We start from the raw sequence: 18,373 nt of genomic DNA, 5'->3' as shown, positions 1-18,373 counted from the left end.
AAATATTTCATCACAATGTAATAAAAAAAGAAATAAAAAAGAGCATGTAGATAAAATACGTCTACTGGCAAACAACTAAATGAGTTAAAACCTATTATTTAAGCGAATACTCGATACTGCAGATAAATATTTCAGTGAAAACCAGAATCTCAAATAAAATAAACGCTTAAAATTATGACCGGTAATACCAGTAGCATCTCTGGTAAACATATTACTTCTGCAACTTCTTTGCTAAACATGTTACAGTTGAATAGCTTAAAGGTATTCAGAGTTGAAGCCCTGGTTGTGTCACACAGCAATTTTCTTACTTTTTAAGCCAAAACAGAAATAATTAAATAAAACCAAGAAATCAAAATCTCAAAATAATATAAATAATAATCTAAGAAAAATTTAATGAAAATAGATTTTTAGTTTAAATCTAAAAAAACTATCCAAAATGGAATAAACGTTTCATTGTAACTCACAATATCAGTCATGTCTTTGGCAAAAAGTGAGGCAACTTTCTTCTTTGCTAAACACATTACAAATGAATCCATGTCATCTAATTTAACAGTCATCTGAATTGTATCCTCTTTTGGCTTCAACATGTATTGAATAATTGATACCAAATCTTGACGCTAGAAAAAAGAAGAAGAAGAATTAATTATCATCTGCCATTTAGAATACAACAACAACCTTATAAGAAAATCGAAATATATTTCTTGTGAATTTATCGCTTCTAATCAGCAGTAGTACCAAACCAATCCTGCCCAACTCATCCTCAGGGCTATACTGTGGTGTTTATCCTCCCCATAGTATAGTGCAGACGGTTTGATACCATTCTATTTTCCCTTCTTGTTTTAGTTTTATTTTTGTGTTTAAAGCTTTTTCCAATAGGCAACGTTTAGAAGTCCTCCAAAAAAAAAGTCCCCCCAAATCCCAAATCAAATTTCAGAGAAAGTGTCATAGTGAAAGATACCCATCCTGGCTGGTCAAGCACATTATCTCAAAGTTCTAATGATAGCTCCAATTCGGAGAATAGGACAATGATAACTGTAGGGGCTAATGCAACCATAAATGATGATAATGGATTTCAAGAGGTCCTCTCTAGAAGCTCTAAAAAAGGAAAAAAATCTCCCCAATTAAAAGCATTTCCCCTCTCCCTGCCCAAGATCCTCCCTCCAAAAACTTAGGAATTTACCTTAAAATTACTCCCACTACCCCCTTTGAAATAAAAATGATCACTGCAATAAGAGTTGCAATTTTTAAATTGCTAAAATCAATGTTCTCTCTTAACATTAACCGTGATGAATCTCTGCTAATAGCTGTAGAAGATCAGAAATCAGCAGATACAATAATTAACCTAAAATGCCTTTTGAATACCCCAATTATTGCATCTAATTGGAACCCAAAACAATCACCAACAAAAATAGTAGTATATAATGTTCCCCCAGAGATATCTACTCAGGAGTTAAAAGAAGGCCTCTCAGATAGGGCTGGAAACATAATCCCAGTTGAGGATGTTACTCAACTTGGAAAACCTAATACTAATGGCCTAAAAACTAGTAGATCCTTCTTATTCACAATGAAGGATAAAATTGATATCCCAGAAAAATTATTCCTATTTGGGCAAATCAAACCACACAAGGAATACAAACCTAAGCCTATTCAGTGTCAGAAGTATTTCAAACTGGGACACACGACAAACAAATGCAATGAAATTCTCCAAGAGTGTAGTAAATGTAAATATTTCCATCCTAAAGAACTGACAACATGCAACAACACTCAGCCTACATGCATCAATTGCAAAGGCCCACATGAATCTACAAATAAATCATTATGCCCTGCATACAAGAAAAGAGCTCTAACACTCCAAATATCAACAGAGAAGGCCTTCCCATACTACTTTGCAGCAATGGAAGCAAATGCTGCCCAACAATACCAAATAAAGCCTGTAACGAAACCAACCGAAACCCCCAAGTCAAACACCTCCAATGCATCAAGCACCCCATATAAAACACCATCTTCTAAGCCCCCTAGCTCAAATCCCTATCAGAAGGAATCACCAAGCCAACAAGCCTCCTTGTCCGATGAGATGAGGTCAGCCTGCCCCCCCCCTCCTCCCAAGAAGAAACAAACCAGAAACACTACCAGGAATCAATCCCTTAACCAACAAACAGGATGCATAACCAAAAATGCAATCCCCAAATATATGCTTATTCATTCTAAACTGTAATGCAGTTCAGGTCATGAACATACATCAACTACAGAAAACAAAAATTATTGCAGAATTGGCAAAAACCTACATCCCAGATGATATGTTCATTCAAGCAAAAAAAGATCTTGCTTTACTTTTAACAAAGCTGAACATTGATACACAGTCATATGAAGAATAAATCAACAACACAAAATATATCAATACTCCAATGGAATGTAAGATCACTCACAGAAAATAAGCTAAATGAACTAATATCATTTATGAATAATAATTCCATTAATATTGCTTGCCTCCAGGAAACTCATTTAACCCAAAAACAACAAATTAAGTCTCCGGGATATACTATCCTGAGAAAGGATAGATCTTCAGAGAGAAAAGGAGGTGGGGTACCTTTATTAGTTAATAATAATATAAAATTTTGTGGCATCAATTTTCCAGATTTTGCAAATGATGTTGATGTAATTGGTATCAGTGTTTGGCTGAATAATTTAAAAACCTATATAATAAGCTTTTATAACCCTAATGACCAAACTACAGATCCACGGATTTCTTTAATTATATAAATAAGTCTAATATGTTAAAAAATATCATTATTTGTGGTGATTTCAATGCCCACAGCCTTTTGTGGGGGAATAAACCAGCAAATAAAGCTGGTAAATTCATTGAGCATATGACTTCAAATAATAATGAATTAGCTGTTGCTACCCCTCCAAACCTGAACACATATTTCAACCCCAAAAGAGGCAGATTCTCCACAATTGACCTACAAATTGTGTCATTAAATTTTTTGAACAAAATTTACATAAATAAAATTGATAGTCTATGTACTGACCACTTTGCTATAGTTTGCTCCCTAAATGAACCTGCTGAACCTTTATCTCATACCTCCAAATATATCAACCCTAAAGCAAATTGGTCTATGTTCCAAATTAAGCTAAATGATGAAATTACAAGTTTCACCCAAAGTTCATGCATTTCTAACATAACAGTTGACACACATGCTGAAGCCTTGACATCTTTAATAATAAATACAGCTAATCATGCTATCCCCAAGACAACACCTAAGAAAACATTCCCTAAACAAATTCCTAAAGCATGGTGGACAAATGAGTGCCTAAATAAATGGAGGATAAAAAAGGCAGCTAGGACAGAATTCATAAAAAAAACCATCACCTACTACATATATAAAAAAATTACAAGCAGAAGCTAATCTAAAATGACTATAATATATTCTAAATATAAATACTGTAATAATTTTGCAAATAATCTCTTCAGAGAAACGCATGAGCCAATTATACATAAAGTCATAAGCCACATATGGGGGAAAAAGACTTCCCCCAACCCAATCCTGTATGAGCTTATACTTAATAATACCCATTATGACAATGATAATGGAAAAGCTAACCTATTTGCAACTCTTTTTGTTAATAAGCTAACATCAAAAAATCAAAGCAAACTGTCCACAATTCTCATGAATCCAAGTTACCAACCACGCCCAGGATCCGAGTACATAACCAATCCATTTTCAATCCAGGAATTGAATAATGCAATACATCATATTAGGACCAAAACTAGCAGCAGCTATGACAATATACACCCTACATGGATAAAGAATCTCACACCTTCATACAAACAAGAACTGCTAAATTGTTATAATCACGCTTGGGCATCTTCTAGGTTCCCCAATATATGGAAATTTTCGTCCCTTCTACCAATCCTAAAGAAAAATACACCAAAAGATAACCCTGAGTCTTATAGGCCCATAATGATTACACCTGTGATGGGGAAAATAATGGAGAAAATGATCTATCACAGACTCCTCTGGTTTGTTGAAAAAAAAATATGATCCCACACACTCAAACTGGATTCAGGAAACACCACTCCTCAACAGATGCTGTCATTTTGCTAATAAATGCAATAAATGAATCTTTCTCAAAAAATAATGTCCTATTGGCAGCTTTCCTAGATTTTGAAGGGGCATATGACAATGTGAACCACCAAATCCTTTTAAATAAACTTGCAAACCTTGGTGTACCCCCTAAGCTAGTATCCTTCATTAAATCTTTCATAGAAGTGCGAAGTTTCATTGTTTGTGTTGGTTCAGCCTCTTCACCCCAAAAGACAATATCCAAAGGCCTACCTCCGGGAGCAGTCCTCAGTTGCCTCCTATTTGCCCTATATCTCTGGGACATGAACCTACCCCACGCGAATCTACAATATGCTGATGATCTGGTGCTATGGTCATCTGGCAACACCTTTCAGATAGCACAGTCAAATCTGCAAAAGTCACTTTTCCAGTTTGAAAAATTCTCTTAACATTCAGATTTACCCATTGTACCCACCAAGTCAAAAATAATCCAATTTCACCGGAAGCGAAACCATATTAATGCAAAATTAACTCTAAATAAAACAACTATTCCAGAAGATAATCATATTAATTACCTAGGTCTCATGCTTGAACAAAAACTTAATTTCCACCTCCACATTTCAAACACAATAAAAAAAGGCTATAGAAAAGCAAATATACTAAAAAGACTTCTTTCCACACCCTGGGGCTGTAAGGAGAAAACCTTACTCCATTTTTATAAATCACATATAAGACCCCATATTGACTATGGGCTCATCATCTATGGTGCATGTGCAAAGAACCAGGTGCAAAAAATTGAAACAACACAAAATGATATAATACGTCTCATATTTGGTCTTAGGAAACCCACAAACACCAAGTTTCTGCTTATGAAGAATGGATTAACAACAATAAGGGAGAGACGTAGCTTTCTCTTGATAAAACATCTTACAAAAATTGAATCAAATAGATCACACACATTACATAATTGGTTAAGAAATCCAGCCATGTATAGAGGTATTGCAGATGAGTATGCCAATATTCAAAAGAAGTTCCCTGTACCAGCAAAGTCTATTGCACCTACTTTCCCCCAAACCCCTCCATGGAATTGGTCACTTCCTATAATAAATACTGAATTTTCAAAATGGAATAAAGATTTAACCCCCATTGCTTTTGTCCAGAAAAAATTTGCAGAACTTAATACAATTACCTATAAAAATCACTTCCAAATATTTGTTGATGGGTCAAAAATGAATGAGAAGGTTGGAAGTGGTGTTTTCCTTCCTCACCTGAAAATTGCAATGGGAGAGAGATTATTTAATAATTTATCTATAGTGTCTGCTGAGTTAAATGCCACAATCATGGCATTAGAACACCTTAAGCAAAACCAACCTTTGATTGCAAATTCGAATAATATTATCATCTATTCCGACTCTTTATCAAGCCTTGAGTTGCTGGCCTCAGCTCCTCAATATAAGTTGGACATTGACACTTATCATTGTCTCAGTATTATTGATAATCTTGCTTCAAGTGGAATAAAAACTTATTTTCAGTACATTCCTAGTCACTCTGGCATAAGTAGTAATCATCAGGTTGATGAAATAGCAAAAAATGCTATAAATATTGACCAGCCAAGTGGGAGACCAATCCCAATTAGAGATATTTACCGATGGAGGCTATCAGATATTAATTCTAATAAGATTAATCCTATCCTTTCCCCCTTTCCCAATAAATATCTTTCTAAAATTTATCATAGAATTCGTTCTGGAAGAAATGGACTAAATTTCCTTGCATTCTCATATAAGCTTTCTAATTCAAGTGGTTCAATTCCCCTGTCCCCTCTTTGCAGGCATTGTAATATGAATAATGAAACAATTGACCATTGCCTATTTGATTGTAATATGCTGACGTCTGCACAACATATCTTGCTTTGTAAACTGTTAAAATACTTCAAACACCACAAAATCTCACTATCAGCCAAGAGCCTAGCCAACTATACCTGCACACAGAGCACAGAAATCAATATTTATCATCTTATATTTGAACTCCTTGAGTCAAAAGATTTACTGAAAGATATCTGAGAATATCTAATAAATAAGAGACAACCAAGATAGTAGCTCTGTAGCCCACAGAGTGAAGCAAAAAGAAGAGGGCTAAATAGTACCAACTGAATAGCCCGCCAGCTGTGAATTAGAAGAAGAAGAATAAGCAACCAAATTTGTTTTCTGACAAAGGAATTGGAATTTTTTTTACAGGTTTGCTTCCTTAAATTGCGTATTTGAGCGAATGTCTTGAATTTATTTACCTTTTTCTTATCAACAAATCCTCTCATAATGGATACCCGGCTGACTGACCGTATTTCAAACAATAGGCTATGCGAAAAATGTGGTTCAATACCACTCTCTAGGGCTATAATTGAAGAAAGGTTGAGGTGGCTAGGGCACGTTGTGCGGATGAAGGATGACAGATTGCCGAAGATTGTTCTTTTCAGCCAACCATCTAGGGCTAAATAGAAAACAGGTCGTCCCCGTCTGGGGTGGGAGGACGTCATAAAGAAAGATTTAAAGGAAATGGTAGCTTCGTGGGCGGGTGTAAAAAGGGAGGCTTTGAATAGATTGGGGTGGAGGAGGAGCGTGCGTAGCTGTGTTGGCCTCAGGCGGCTTGATACTGCGGTGCGTTGTTACTAGTAGTAGTAGTAGTATTCCGCCTATATGAATAAAAATACGTCCCCAGTGCAAACAGAAAAAAAAACTGTCAAAAACCAAAGCATATGAACTTCAAAAAGAAGAAAAAAATGCTAAAATTTTTTTTTAAAACCCTTGAACTAAGAACAAAACAAAAAACGAACAAATGCGCATCTGAGTTACTTCTGTCTGATCCAAAACATAACTAAATTCAAATATTAAAAAATATAATTATATAATCTTTTGGTTCGCATTTAAGTCAGTTTTAGTTTTCCATACGTTCTTATGAGATGGTATTTTTGGTTTTTCTTAACGTTCTTTTTATTAAACAGGATTTTATGCGAGTGGCGACAAATTCTATAATAAATAGAGTAGCCTACCTTCAAAAGTTTAAGTTCAACAAGCATTCCTTCACAGCAAACTCTTCCACTACACCAAAGACTATAAAGATGCTCAGCATCCTTGATAAAGCCTGGATTTTCTATGTCTAATTTTCCATCATCCCCTGAAACAAATATTAAATCAGTTAGAGGAAGTCCAATTGAGTTTTAGTACATACCTGATTAACAGCTTTTGTATTAAGATTACCCTATACCTTTTCAATTACCAGTTAATTATTCTGAACAGTGAATGAGCCTAAAAAAGCGCTTTTTTGAGTATATCCATCCTGACTTTACTATCTCGACTTATTACTCCTGATGAAGTTGGTAAAGCGTTGAGTCCTGAGTCCTGAGACTTTCTGTCACCAGGGGACCTGATGTGTGCCAATAAGAAAGCAAGGTCGATAGAAATGTCACCTGCTGGCAGGAAACGGTTAGCACAATTCTTCCATTTGAAACAGGATCTGCTTTAAAGACGTTTCCAAAATGTGTCTGAAGGGACCGGATTCATATACCTCTTTCGCAGGGGTATTTGAAGGGATCCTAAGTAAGTGCCAAAAAGCGCCTATTTCGTGTTTATCCCCCTGGCTTTACTGTCTTGACTTATTACTCCTGGTGAAGTTGGTAAAGCTTTGAGTCCCGAGACTGAGTCGTGAGACTTTCTGTCACTAGGGGACCTGGTGTGTTCCAATGAGAGAGCAAGGTCGATAGAAATGTCACCTGCTGACAGAGAACGGTTAGCACAATTCTTCCATTTGAAACAGGGTCTGCTTTAGAGACGTTTCCAAAATGTGTCTGAAGGTACCAGATTCATATGTCTTTTTCGCAGGGGTATTTGGAGGGATCCTAAGTACATGCCAAGCCATCTTGGAAGGCGTATTTTCATGAATATTGAATGTGTTCGCGACTATGCGTAATTGAGTAGCTGGGTCTTCGAGCCACAAAAAAAAAAAAAAAAAAAAAAAAAAATCTTTAATCCGTCTTGAGTTTCTGGGCTTAACGTATCAACAAGGTTCGTTAAAGGCGATGACGCAGACCAGGTCAGACATACAACAACACTGATGTGAGGTGGGACTTACAGCGAGGTTTATCTTTTTATGTATCATTTCCATCGCACATACAGCTACAATGAAAACTAAGTTATAATGATCAATCTAAATCAGTAAAAAAAAGGAAAAAAAAGAGAGAAGCTAATGTCAAAAAAGGTCGTATTATATTTTATTATATAATTTAATATTTTAATGCCTTCTAAAAATCTGACGAGTTTCCCTTAAAAATTCATCTGAAGTTGAGAATGGAAAAGAAAATTCGCTAATTCAGTCAAGATCACCGTTTTTGTTGTTGTTTTTTTTAATTAAGCCATTTTCGAATTCACCAAAAATACCGTCGTCTTTAGAATCGCTAATGAGAGGTCAAGTCTACTTGCAAGGGCCTATATTACGGACAGTTTTGCTCCATATAATTACATTCCGTAACTTGACGGAATTCAAGTTACGGAAAGTCTTAAATTCTGTTTGTGTGAAAGGTTCTACAACATAGTGTAAAAGCGCCGTTGGAATAGCATCACTTGAAACTTAGGTATATATAGGTAAAAATAAACTTGTCATTTTTTGTTATCCAATAATTTAGCATAAATTAATGATAGGTAAAACAAAATTCAGCCTTAAACTTTTATTTTTATTAAAAAAAAAGTGTTTTCAACTGAAAGTAAGGAGCAGTGTTAAAACTTAAAACGAAGAGAAATTATTACGTATATGAGGGTGATACTCCTCAACACCCTGCTCTTTACGCTAAAGTTTTTTAGTACATTTAAAAAAGCTTCTTATTGTTTTAATTAAAGGAGCAGTGTTTCAGGATTCGTTCTTAGAGAATTGAGATATAATTCAAACTTAGCGCAAAGAGCAAAGCGTTGAGGAGGGGCAACCGCCTCATATATGCAATAATTTTGTTCGTTTTCATTTTTAATGCTGCTCCTTACTTTCAGATGAAAAAACTTGTTTTTTTATTTATCTCGACAAAGATACTACTTGATTTTGGTATTTGGTGTTTCAATGCAATAACATGAATTGAGCCCAGGAATTAATAGGATCGGGGTTATGATTACATTACGAACCTCCGATAACTTACTTTCAGTTGAAAAAAAACTTGTTTTTTTAAATTTAATTTTTGATCGTTTTATAAATAATGCCAGGAAATCTGGCTACACCTCTACGGAAAAATCCCTCCTCCCCACGGATTTATTCTCTAGACAATTCAATCCTGGTGAAAATTTACCCCGGACAATTACCCTTTAAATATCCACGCGTAAAATTGTGTCGGCAATGAGAAAGCAAGACGTAAGAAGAATTTCGGACAGGAATTCTGGAAAATTCCCCTGAAAAAATTCCCTCCTCACGAAAACCACACCTGCAGAAAATTCGCCCCCCCCCCGAAAAATGGATGCATACTTCCCAATAACAAATACTATATGTAAACAATGGGCGAATTTTGTAACTTATAGACCGTTCCCCACGGGCTGAGGGACATCTCCAAAAGAACAGTCATTCCGCCTTTCAACTATGCTGAACAAAATGGCTTACTCAAAATTTTGATCATGCCATTTTGAGAAAAAAGTGGCGTGGGAGGGGGCCTAGTTACCCTCCAATTTTTATGGTCACTTAAAAAGGGCACTAAAACTTTATTTCCGTTCGATTAAGCCCTTTAACGATATTCTAGGACAAATCGTTCGATACGACCACCCCTTAAAAAAAAAACAAAAAAAAAAAAACAAAAAAACACACAAATAAACACGCATCCGTGATCTTTCTTCTGACAAAAATACAAAACTCCCCATTTTTTCAGATAGGAGCTTGAAAAATCTTCAGTAGGGTTCTTTGATACGTTGAATCTGACGGTGTGATTTTCATTAAGATTCTATGAATTTTAGGGGGGGGGGGTCACCTTTTTTCAAAAATAAGGCAAATTTTCTCAGGCTCGGAACCTTTGATGGGTAAGACTTTACTTCATGAAACTTACATATTTGAAATCAGCATAAAAATTCGATTCTTTTGATAGATCTACTGGTATTAAAACTCCGTATTTTAGAGTTTCGGTTACTATTGAGCCGGGTCGCTCCTTACCCACAGTTCATTCCCACGAACTATTTGATTAGTTTATAATATATTTCTTGGGGCTGGGTATGCCTAAATTTGCCAGGTATTTCTAGGTGTACCATGAAATAAGTATCATGAGAACCACTTTCACAGGTCCTTAAAATATACTGAAATAGGCAGAAAAAGGATTTTGTGCTGCTATTTTTTATCATTTTAGCACTGAATTTTCAACACTAAAAAGATACAAATAATCTCACCAACAAGGCTGAAATTTTCATCCAAAACAGTTCTATTCACTTCTAGCCACATGCTTGTAATCCTTTGATTTTTTGATCGCCCAAGGAAGAAATTAATGAAGTAGACAACTAAGCCAGCTAATATCAATAATTCCAAAACAAAGCTGTCCCAATTAGGACGTAAATGATGTGGCACCTAAAAAATGAAAAGAAAGAAAGTTAAATAAAATAACTGGGATTGCGAAAAAAAAAAAACAGCTGTAGCGGGCGAGAGATCACCGCTTTAGTAAGGGGGATCAACAATAGAAAACGCCATTTGTTGGTATTTTTGTCGTTAAATATCCAGAAGACGCATGAAGAAAAGCAACTGTGAAACGATCGCGTGATCTTTTATTCAAACAGAAGAGCAGGGGGGGGGGATTGAGTCAGCCATTAAAAGGAGGGGATTCAACTGTGGGAAAAAAAACATTTTATAAGCCTGTTTTGCCATTAGATATTCCACAGGAGCGTTGTGTACAATTCATTCCAGACAAAACTGTTTTAACTAAACCATAATTGTACTGAGGGTCCATCATGTGACTTTATGCACCGATGCATTTTTTTCTTAAAGGGTCAGGGGGATTAAAGGTGAACCGTGCGAGGAGCTTGCTTTTCCCGCTAAAATTTGACGTATTCACTCATATTAAAATGGTAAAGTACTGTTGTGTCATAAAGTGTACGAATACTGATAGAAAACCTGGCTAGTCATGTTACAGGTTTGATAAATCAATATCTTTGAAGTGTCTGGGGCCAAAGACATCAAATTACATCTAATACAATTTTAAATATTTTTCGGAGCCTCTTATGGCCTAGGACAAGAATACACCTGTGCATTAGCTTCCCTTCAGCGCACTGCTTCACTTCGTAAACCCAAATTATCTATAATTGCATGTCTACTAACATCATTCATTATGAAGAAATATCTTCAACCTTGGAGACTAAATCCAAGTTTGGATTTAGTTTGGAAAAGTTTTTTGATAATGAGAGAATTGGCATAGAAATCCCAAATAAAAAAGGTTCCAACAAAGTGTAACTTTGCTGGTTTAGTGCACACAATTTCTTGTCGTTATATGGGAACTATCCTTTTTCCTCATTCTTCTTTTTGATTTATTTGTTTAGTGAAAGAAGATCGAAATTTTCTAATAATTGCAGAAATAACATTTTAGTAGCTTGGGAGTCACTAATTACAAAAATTCACATTAAAAGTACCTTTAACTAGTACCAATAGAATGTAAGCGCACCGACGAGGGAAACCCTCAATAACTACAGTGTTCGATTTTCTTCTTCTTTTTTTGCGAATTCCACCGAAAGAAATGGGTAAACAGCCGGACAGCATAAATTTCAAGAATCATTTTTTTAGGCACCTCATAGCTTATACAGATAGAAGAAAAAAAGTAGGGCATAGTTTACTTTAATTGAATGTGACTTTACTGAGCATGTTTTGAGCACTTTTGTTGAACTTCTTTTTCTGTCGAAGATAAATTTTATACAAATCTTGTAACCAACATCCGGTTATAGTTAATAGTATGGTAATTAATTATGGTTTCAGAAGTGGATCAACTTCTCATTCTTCCAATTTGAACCAAAAAGAACGGGAAAGTAACCAGGCACCATAATTTTCCCACGCCACTTTTTTTTAGGATATGGTATAGCTTATGGACAAAGATGAAAGAAGCAAGGTATTGGCTTACTTTAATTGCAATTGCGTTGACTAAGGCTTTTCAAAAGGGCTTTAATTAAAGGTGATACGGTACATTAAAACCATTTGGCGAGCTTCAGCGTTAGCCGACCGTCTCAAAGACAAATGACCCTGTAGCTAATTCTCCCAAGGGGCCAGCTATCATCGAAAACTGGCAAGCGGTGAAATGTGACTGAAAAGACGGTGAAATTTACTTCCCTTTTGTCGGTAAGTCAAAGTGGCTGGTACCACAGAGGACTCAAAAATTGGTCAAATTACTCATATCATAATTCCTTTGAACTGTTTCTTGGTGTTTCCTGAGCAGGTATGCAAGAACATATTAACGGAATACTCTTTCTTAATCTTTGAAAAGACAATTCTGTTTATGACCAAATTACTCATATCATAATTTCTTTGAACTGTTTTTTGGCGTTTCCTGAGTAGGTATGCAAGAACATATTAACAGACTACCCTTTCTTAATCTTTGAAAAGACAATTCTGTTCCGTCAAATAATAAAAAAAAAACATACTTTCTGGTGATGTAAGCTTCATTAACACTAAATATCTCTATCTACAGCACAAAAAGCGATAAGTTAAATGACTTTCTAAGATTAACAGGAAAGTAAGTGTCAGATTTTACCTTTCTGTCATTTATTCAGATCTCTCATCCAAGCTTTAAAAAATATGGCAAGACCACCCAATCAATTCTAAATAGTTCGGCCACACAAGCTATAAAAATTTTCTAATGGACGAGATAGGGTTATTCTTTAAGATATGGTAAAAATCTTGAGCAAACCTTGCAAGCAATACCCAGTTACAACTAATAATGTGGCCATTGGTTTTGCTAAAGGACACTGAGGCATGATCTCGTGGTGAATCATTAGAACGTCAAAGCCATAAGTTTTGACTAGTTTATTGTTTTGAAGCCCCTGAAAAAACCTCGCATAAAACTAAAGTGTTCAACCTCACAATTTTTTTTCGACCAAGCATACTTATTTTTTTGTTTGGATTATCTTCTATTGGGGAAAACAACCATGCATCATAACTTTTAGAGTGCTGTTTTTTTAGACACCCAATAGTTTATGGACATTCATTTAAAAAAAAGTAAGGGACCGTCTTACTTTAATTGAGTTTGACTTAGCGTGTTGATTTTGACAAGATACTAACGAAGACTGGGTGACACAAATTACTGTGGGAACAAAGGCGCTAAACATTCTTGTTAAGAATGTACAATAGGGAAAGTGACAATCTTGTTTTATTTTTGTAACAATAGCGACGGAGTGAACATGCCGTCTTTTCTTAGATATGCCACGAGATAAAAAAAAGAAAGAAGAAAAAAGAACAAAACTGTTCCTCCTAGGAAGCTCTATGGACTATTTTCTAGGAATTGTACAAAATGATTTTTCTGACATGCATTCAAAACCTTGTTTTTTTCTCAATAAATATTGTTTTTCTAAACAGACTTGAAAAGTAAAACACCTTGTGGCTTAACACCATAAGTTACAAACCTGTGCAAAAGTTATCTTTGGCTCATCTTTCTTATTTGGACTACCTTCAAATTCATCCCAATCTTCAACCTATAAATAAATTGGAATCCATAAAATGATGAGCAACATAACAACAATAAATACACAATATATATATATATATATATATATATATATATATATATATATATATATATATATATATATATATATATATATATATATATATATATATATATATATATATATATATATATATATATATATATATATATATATATATATATATATATATATATATATAAACACTAAAGGGAACAATATAACAAAATGGGTTGGCGTTTTAAAATTATGCTCTTGTAGGTAGGTCAATTAATTAATAATTTGAAGTGTTGAACCTTGAATAATTTTCCCAATAACCATAATAATGCATAGACTAGATAGTTATTGAATGACATATACATCACTGTTCCATATGGTAACAAGATGATGGGGTTATATTCTTATATGATTTGGCTCATTAAGTCACTATTTTTCATAATCCCCAGTTTACTAAAAATGGGTTTTAAAAGTGCTTATCTTAATTGAAGTCCAGTCCACAAACAGAGATGGACAGTGTCACTCTTTTGATGCAGCAATCAGAAAGGTTACCCAATCTTTGAATAGATTGGATGAAGGAGGAGCGTGCGTAGCTGTGTTGGCCTCAGGCGGCTTGGTGCTGCGGTGAGTTGTTAGTAGTAGTAGTGATAATCAGAAAGGTTACAGTTTTTAGAGTTCCATGATGATATGTTTTCAAACCCCTTTTCTGTAAAATTTTCACGCACGTTCCTCATTTTCAAACTTGTTAGTCAATAGGTATTAAAACTACATAGCGATATATAGAAGCCTTTTTCATTAAAATTGAGTTACCTGGTTTTACTAAATATTTAAAATGTATATAAGTGTGCAAGTTTCATCTTAACCAAGTTAAGCAATCAAATTTCATTTTTACTGTCCTTTGCACTTCAAAAATATGATGTTATTAAGGCTCTTCAATAGTTATAAACGCCTGGACCACTTGATGCTTTCATTCTTAGCCTAAAAACTTTTAACTTTTCTTGGTACCAAGAAACAGAACCTTTACGTACAAATGAAAAAAAAAAACGTGTTTATATATGTTTTGTGCTTTTATGAAGTCCCAACTATTAACGTACATATATTTTCAAGAAAACCTGCTGGCGTTTCTACTTTTTTTATCCACAAGTTAGCTCTGCTTACAACCTGGAAGAATGGTTATGAAGTCAATTCCGTAGCATATATTCAATCTAATCCACAAATACCACGGCTAAAACTTATAAACAAATAAAATATACAAACAAACGGGCTTATCCTTAAAACTATTGTGGGCATCTCGGACACATCGAAGCGAACTTGAAAAGCAGAGCCAAATGCTCTTTGATCACTGCCTTCAGTTTAATTTAAAATTAGTTAAAATTTGCTACCCCTAAATAGAACACAACATTATTAATATGAAACAAAACTGACAATATTTCGCTTAGGTACCACTAGACAGTTGAACTAACATTGGTCCCCCTTCCCTTATTATCATCACTGGTCCCAAAGCTTATGTTATCAACGATGAATTTACAAGGATGGTACAAAAAATCAGGACCTCTTACCAAACACAAACACAATGTTTGTGTTTGTGACAAACACAATCTTTTTCCTGACAATGGTTCAAAAAAACTACCATCCATGAGAAAATTTTTCCCTAGAAACATGTTTTTATTGGTTTCCATCCTGTCTTCTAGGTAATGCATGCTGTGTTCATTGATATTCCTGCCCAGGCCCCTTTATACAAAATTAGTATTTCTAAGTAGAGTGTCCTTGAGGGAGAGGATATATAATTTATCTGAAAAAGATGAAAAATAAACCTCAATTGTTACACCATCATCGAAATCATCCTCCGCAATATTCATATCATCAAAATCTTGCTTTACTTCAGCTTGTGGTGGGCTTATGGGCACTATTTCTTCAAATGCTTCATCTTGGAAATCTTCAAATTCAGCAAAATCATTATCATCAGTATCTAAGTTTGATCCATAAACACCATATAGCAAACAGGAAAGAACCAAAAGATGAAATAAAAAGATTGGTAGAAAATTCATCTAAAAAGTAAATTAAATTCATTTATTTGGGCTAATGTAAGCTGAACAAGTTAAAAAAAAAAGAAATTAGCAAACAGAAAATTCCACTGGACAAGCCATGTAACTGTTAAAAACGAAAAAGTAGGGCAAAATCTAGAAACTGCTGGTTTTATGTTAAGTTACTAATTACCTTGAAGAAGGTATTTTTAGAATTTTTGTATGCAACCAAAAGTTTTTGTAAAGGTCTTTTTAAAAGTTGTAAACGATTGTATTAATCATAAAATAATTACCAGGGTTGTAATGCAGATCATTAGCTATTTGTACAAAATTGCACAAAACACCTACTGAGTCGCTTTGTCAGAAGAAAATCATTACAGTTTTGGCTCAATATGAAGGGAAAAAAAAGGATCATACTCATGTTTCTATTTAAGATTTTGTAATTAAGTTAATGACTTGGCTGAGAAATGCTAGGAGGCATTACTTGTCTTGTTTTTTTAAGAGAAAAATTTGAATTTTTGCCTCTTATCAGTTTCCTATATTCATTGCTTTGAACCCTTGGTTTTCACAAGCATATCACATACAGTAAACCATCATTTCCATTTCTGTACTAATTGTGCTTCAAGAATAGCGATTTCAAGTTTCACACTAGGAGTACCATTTACTTAAGATGTTTCACCATGAGCAATCTCAAAAGAAGCTTCAAAGAAAATTAGCTTATTTTATTGTTCATTTTGGTGAAAAACTTAAAACAATCATTTTTTATACCTAAAAAATTCCACATAATTTTCATTTCCGCCAGTTTGGTTTTCAGTAGTCACAAACATGCAAAGGCTATTTTACAATTATTGGTTAACTGAACAATGCTTAATTTGCTTAAAAGTTCCAAAAGGGAATTTTTCAACATGATTGCAATTGGGACATATAAAGTGGTGTTACCTTTATGCATCCCATAAAGATTTACATATGCTTCAGCACTATAGCCTCGAATGGCCTCTAGAAAATTGAACATGACAACTGGTACATGTCTTTGAGGGGGTATTTGCATCACCACCACACACACACACACAAAAAGAAAAAAAAGGAGAAGTAACAACAGACACAACTTTTGATGATTCTCTTTGTATAGGCTGTTGTTTCCATGGGTACACTCTAGTTATTCATATTCTACACTCTTTTCAAATAAAACCTAAGCCGCGTTTTCAGGCTCAGCGGGTTCGAACACGGATTGTCCTCGTCTAGTTTAAAGTTTTTCGTCTAGTTTTGTCTAGTTTCTTCGAGTTCGAAGCTTCAACCCCGTGTTTGATACACTAGATGCACTGACGCACAACGCTTAATGCAGGAGACGAGAACACCCGGTGTCCCAACCTGCTGATCCGTGAACAACCCGTCTTTAAACACGGGTTGTTCGCGTCTAGCGCATCAAGCGTTGTGCAGCAGTGCATCTAGTGCATCAAACACGGGGTTGAAGCTTCGAACCCGCTGGAACTAGACAAAACAAGAAGAAAAACTAGAAACTTGAAACTAGACGAGGACAACCCGTGTTCGAACCCGCTGAGCCTGAAAACGCGGCTCTAATTTACTGAGACAATTTGACAAAACCCTTCTGTAATAGAGTCAGATATAACCCTAGGCTATCAAGACTTCTAAAGGAAACATTATAATGACACAATTACTATCAGACCTTGTAAATATGTTTAATAGAAATTTCCTGCATTTTTTTTTAATTTGAAGATTAATAAGAAGCAAGGTAAACCTAATAAATTACTAGCTAATAAACACAATTAACATTCTTGGAACTGCGTACTTATAGTTAGTCATAGTCAAGGGTGTCACCACCCCTTTTCTTTTGGGAGTAACCCCAAAAATATGGCGACTAAACTAAAAGCCTTTCAACTTGTATTCACAAAAAAAAAAAACAAGAGAAAAGTGCAGCAGTTTACATTTAAAAATGATATAAGTAAGTCAGGTAAGATACCCAGTGCTCAGACAGTTAAACAATGCTCCAACAGTTCACTTTAAAATATCTATACCCCCAAGAAAGTGGATTGTTTCACAGCTGGAATTGGCTTAATTTTCTTCATGAGAGTAAGATTAGCTGGAATATTTTAGCCATGCACAATACTAAATATTTCAAATGAACTGACTGTCAACAATGGAGCTCATCTTTGACACATGTTTAAAGCTTGAGCCTAATCTTGGAGAATGCAGTTATGTCATGGACATAGGGTCTTAAAAGTTGGATGATGAGTAACTTTCTAATCAGTGGAAGCAAATAAAATACCAAGTTTGAAGTAAGTCATATTTATATGGAAATAGTTTGATTCTTTAACCAAGGTTGTGCTCGATTTGGATTCTGTGATCCCAGGAACAGTAAGAAAACATAGTTTTCAATTCTTCTCATATAGTTTGTGGTGAAGAATAGATTTATTTAACTGGAGTTGCCTTATAACATTATTACTAATTTATGCTCTTTGTTTGGAAGCAAAACAGCGTCATCTATAATAATTTTCAATAGCGGATTCTAGAGTGCATTCATATCATGATATATATATATATATATATATATATATATATATATATATATATATATATATATATATATATATAT

General features: G+C 34.6%; 1 protein-coding gene across 2 annotated transcripts in view; it reads right to left on the bottom strand.

Annotated features, from left to right (window-relative positions):
- LOC148949282 (PAT complex subunit CCDC47) overlaps nucleotides 1-18,373 on the bottom strand; it is a 56,245-nt gene that overhangs the window by 13,749 nt on the left and 24,123 nt on the right. For both annotated transcript variants that reach the window (XM_089093317.1, XM_089093318.1), the window contains exons 2-6: nucleotides 15,553-15,786; nucleotides 13,661-13,729; nucleotides 10,457-10,631; nucleotides 7,108-7,232; nucleotides 465-617 (exon numbers count right to left, since the gene is read on the bottom strand). In XM_089093317.1, coding sequence (XP_088949443.1) covers nucleotides 465-617; nucleotides 7,108-7,232; nucleotides 10,457-10,631; nucleotides 13,661-13,729; nucleotides 15,553-15,786 — 756 coding nt within the window. The remainder of the gene's footprint in view (nucleotides 1-464; nucleotides 618-7,107; nucleotides 7,233-10,456; nucleotides 10,632-13,660; nucleotides 13,730-15,552; nucleotides 15,787-18,373) is intronic.

The sequence above is a fragment of the Artemia sp. Qi Xiang Cuo genome, chromosome 8, assembly GCF_049724085.1.
Source record: "Artemia sp. Qi Xiang Cuo chromosome 8, ASM4972408v1, whole genome shotgun sequence".
NCBI classification, from domain to species: Eukaryota; Metazoa; Arthropoda; class Branchiopoda; order Anostraca; family Artemiidae; genus Artemia; species Artemia sp. Qi Xiang Cuo.
The sequence above is the reverse complement of the archived record's forward strand: the minus strand, read 5'-3'. Positions and strand labels throughout refer to the sequence as shown.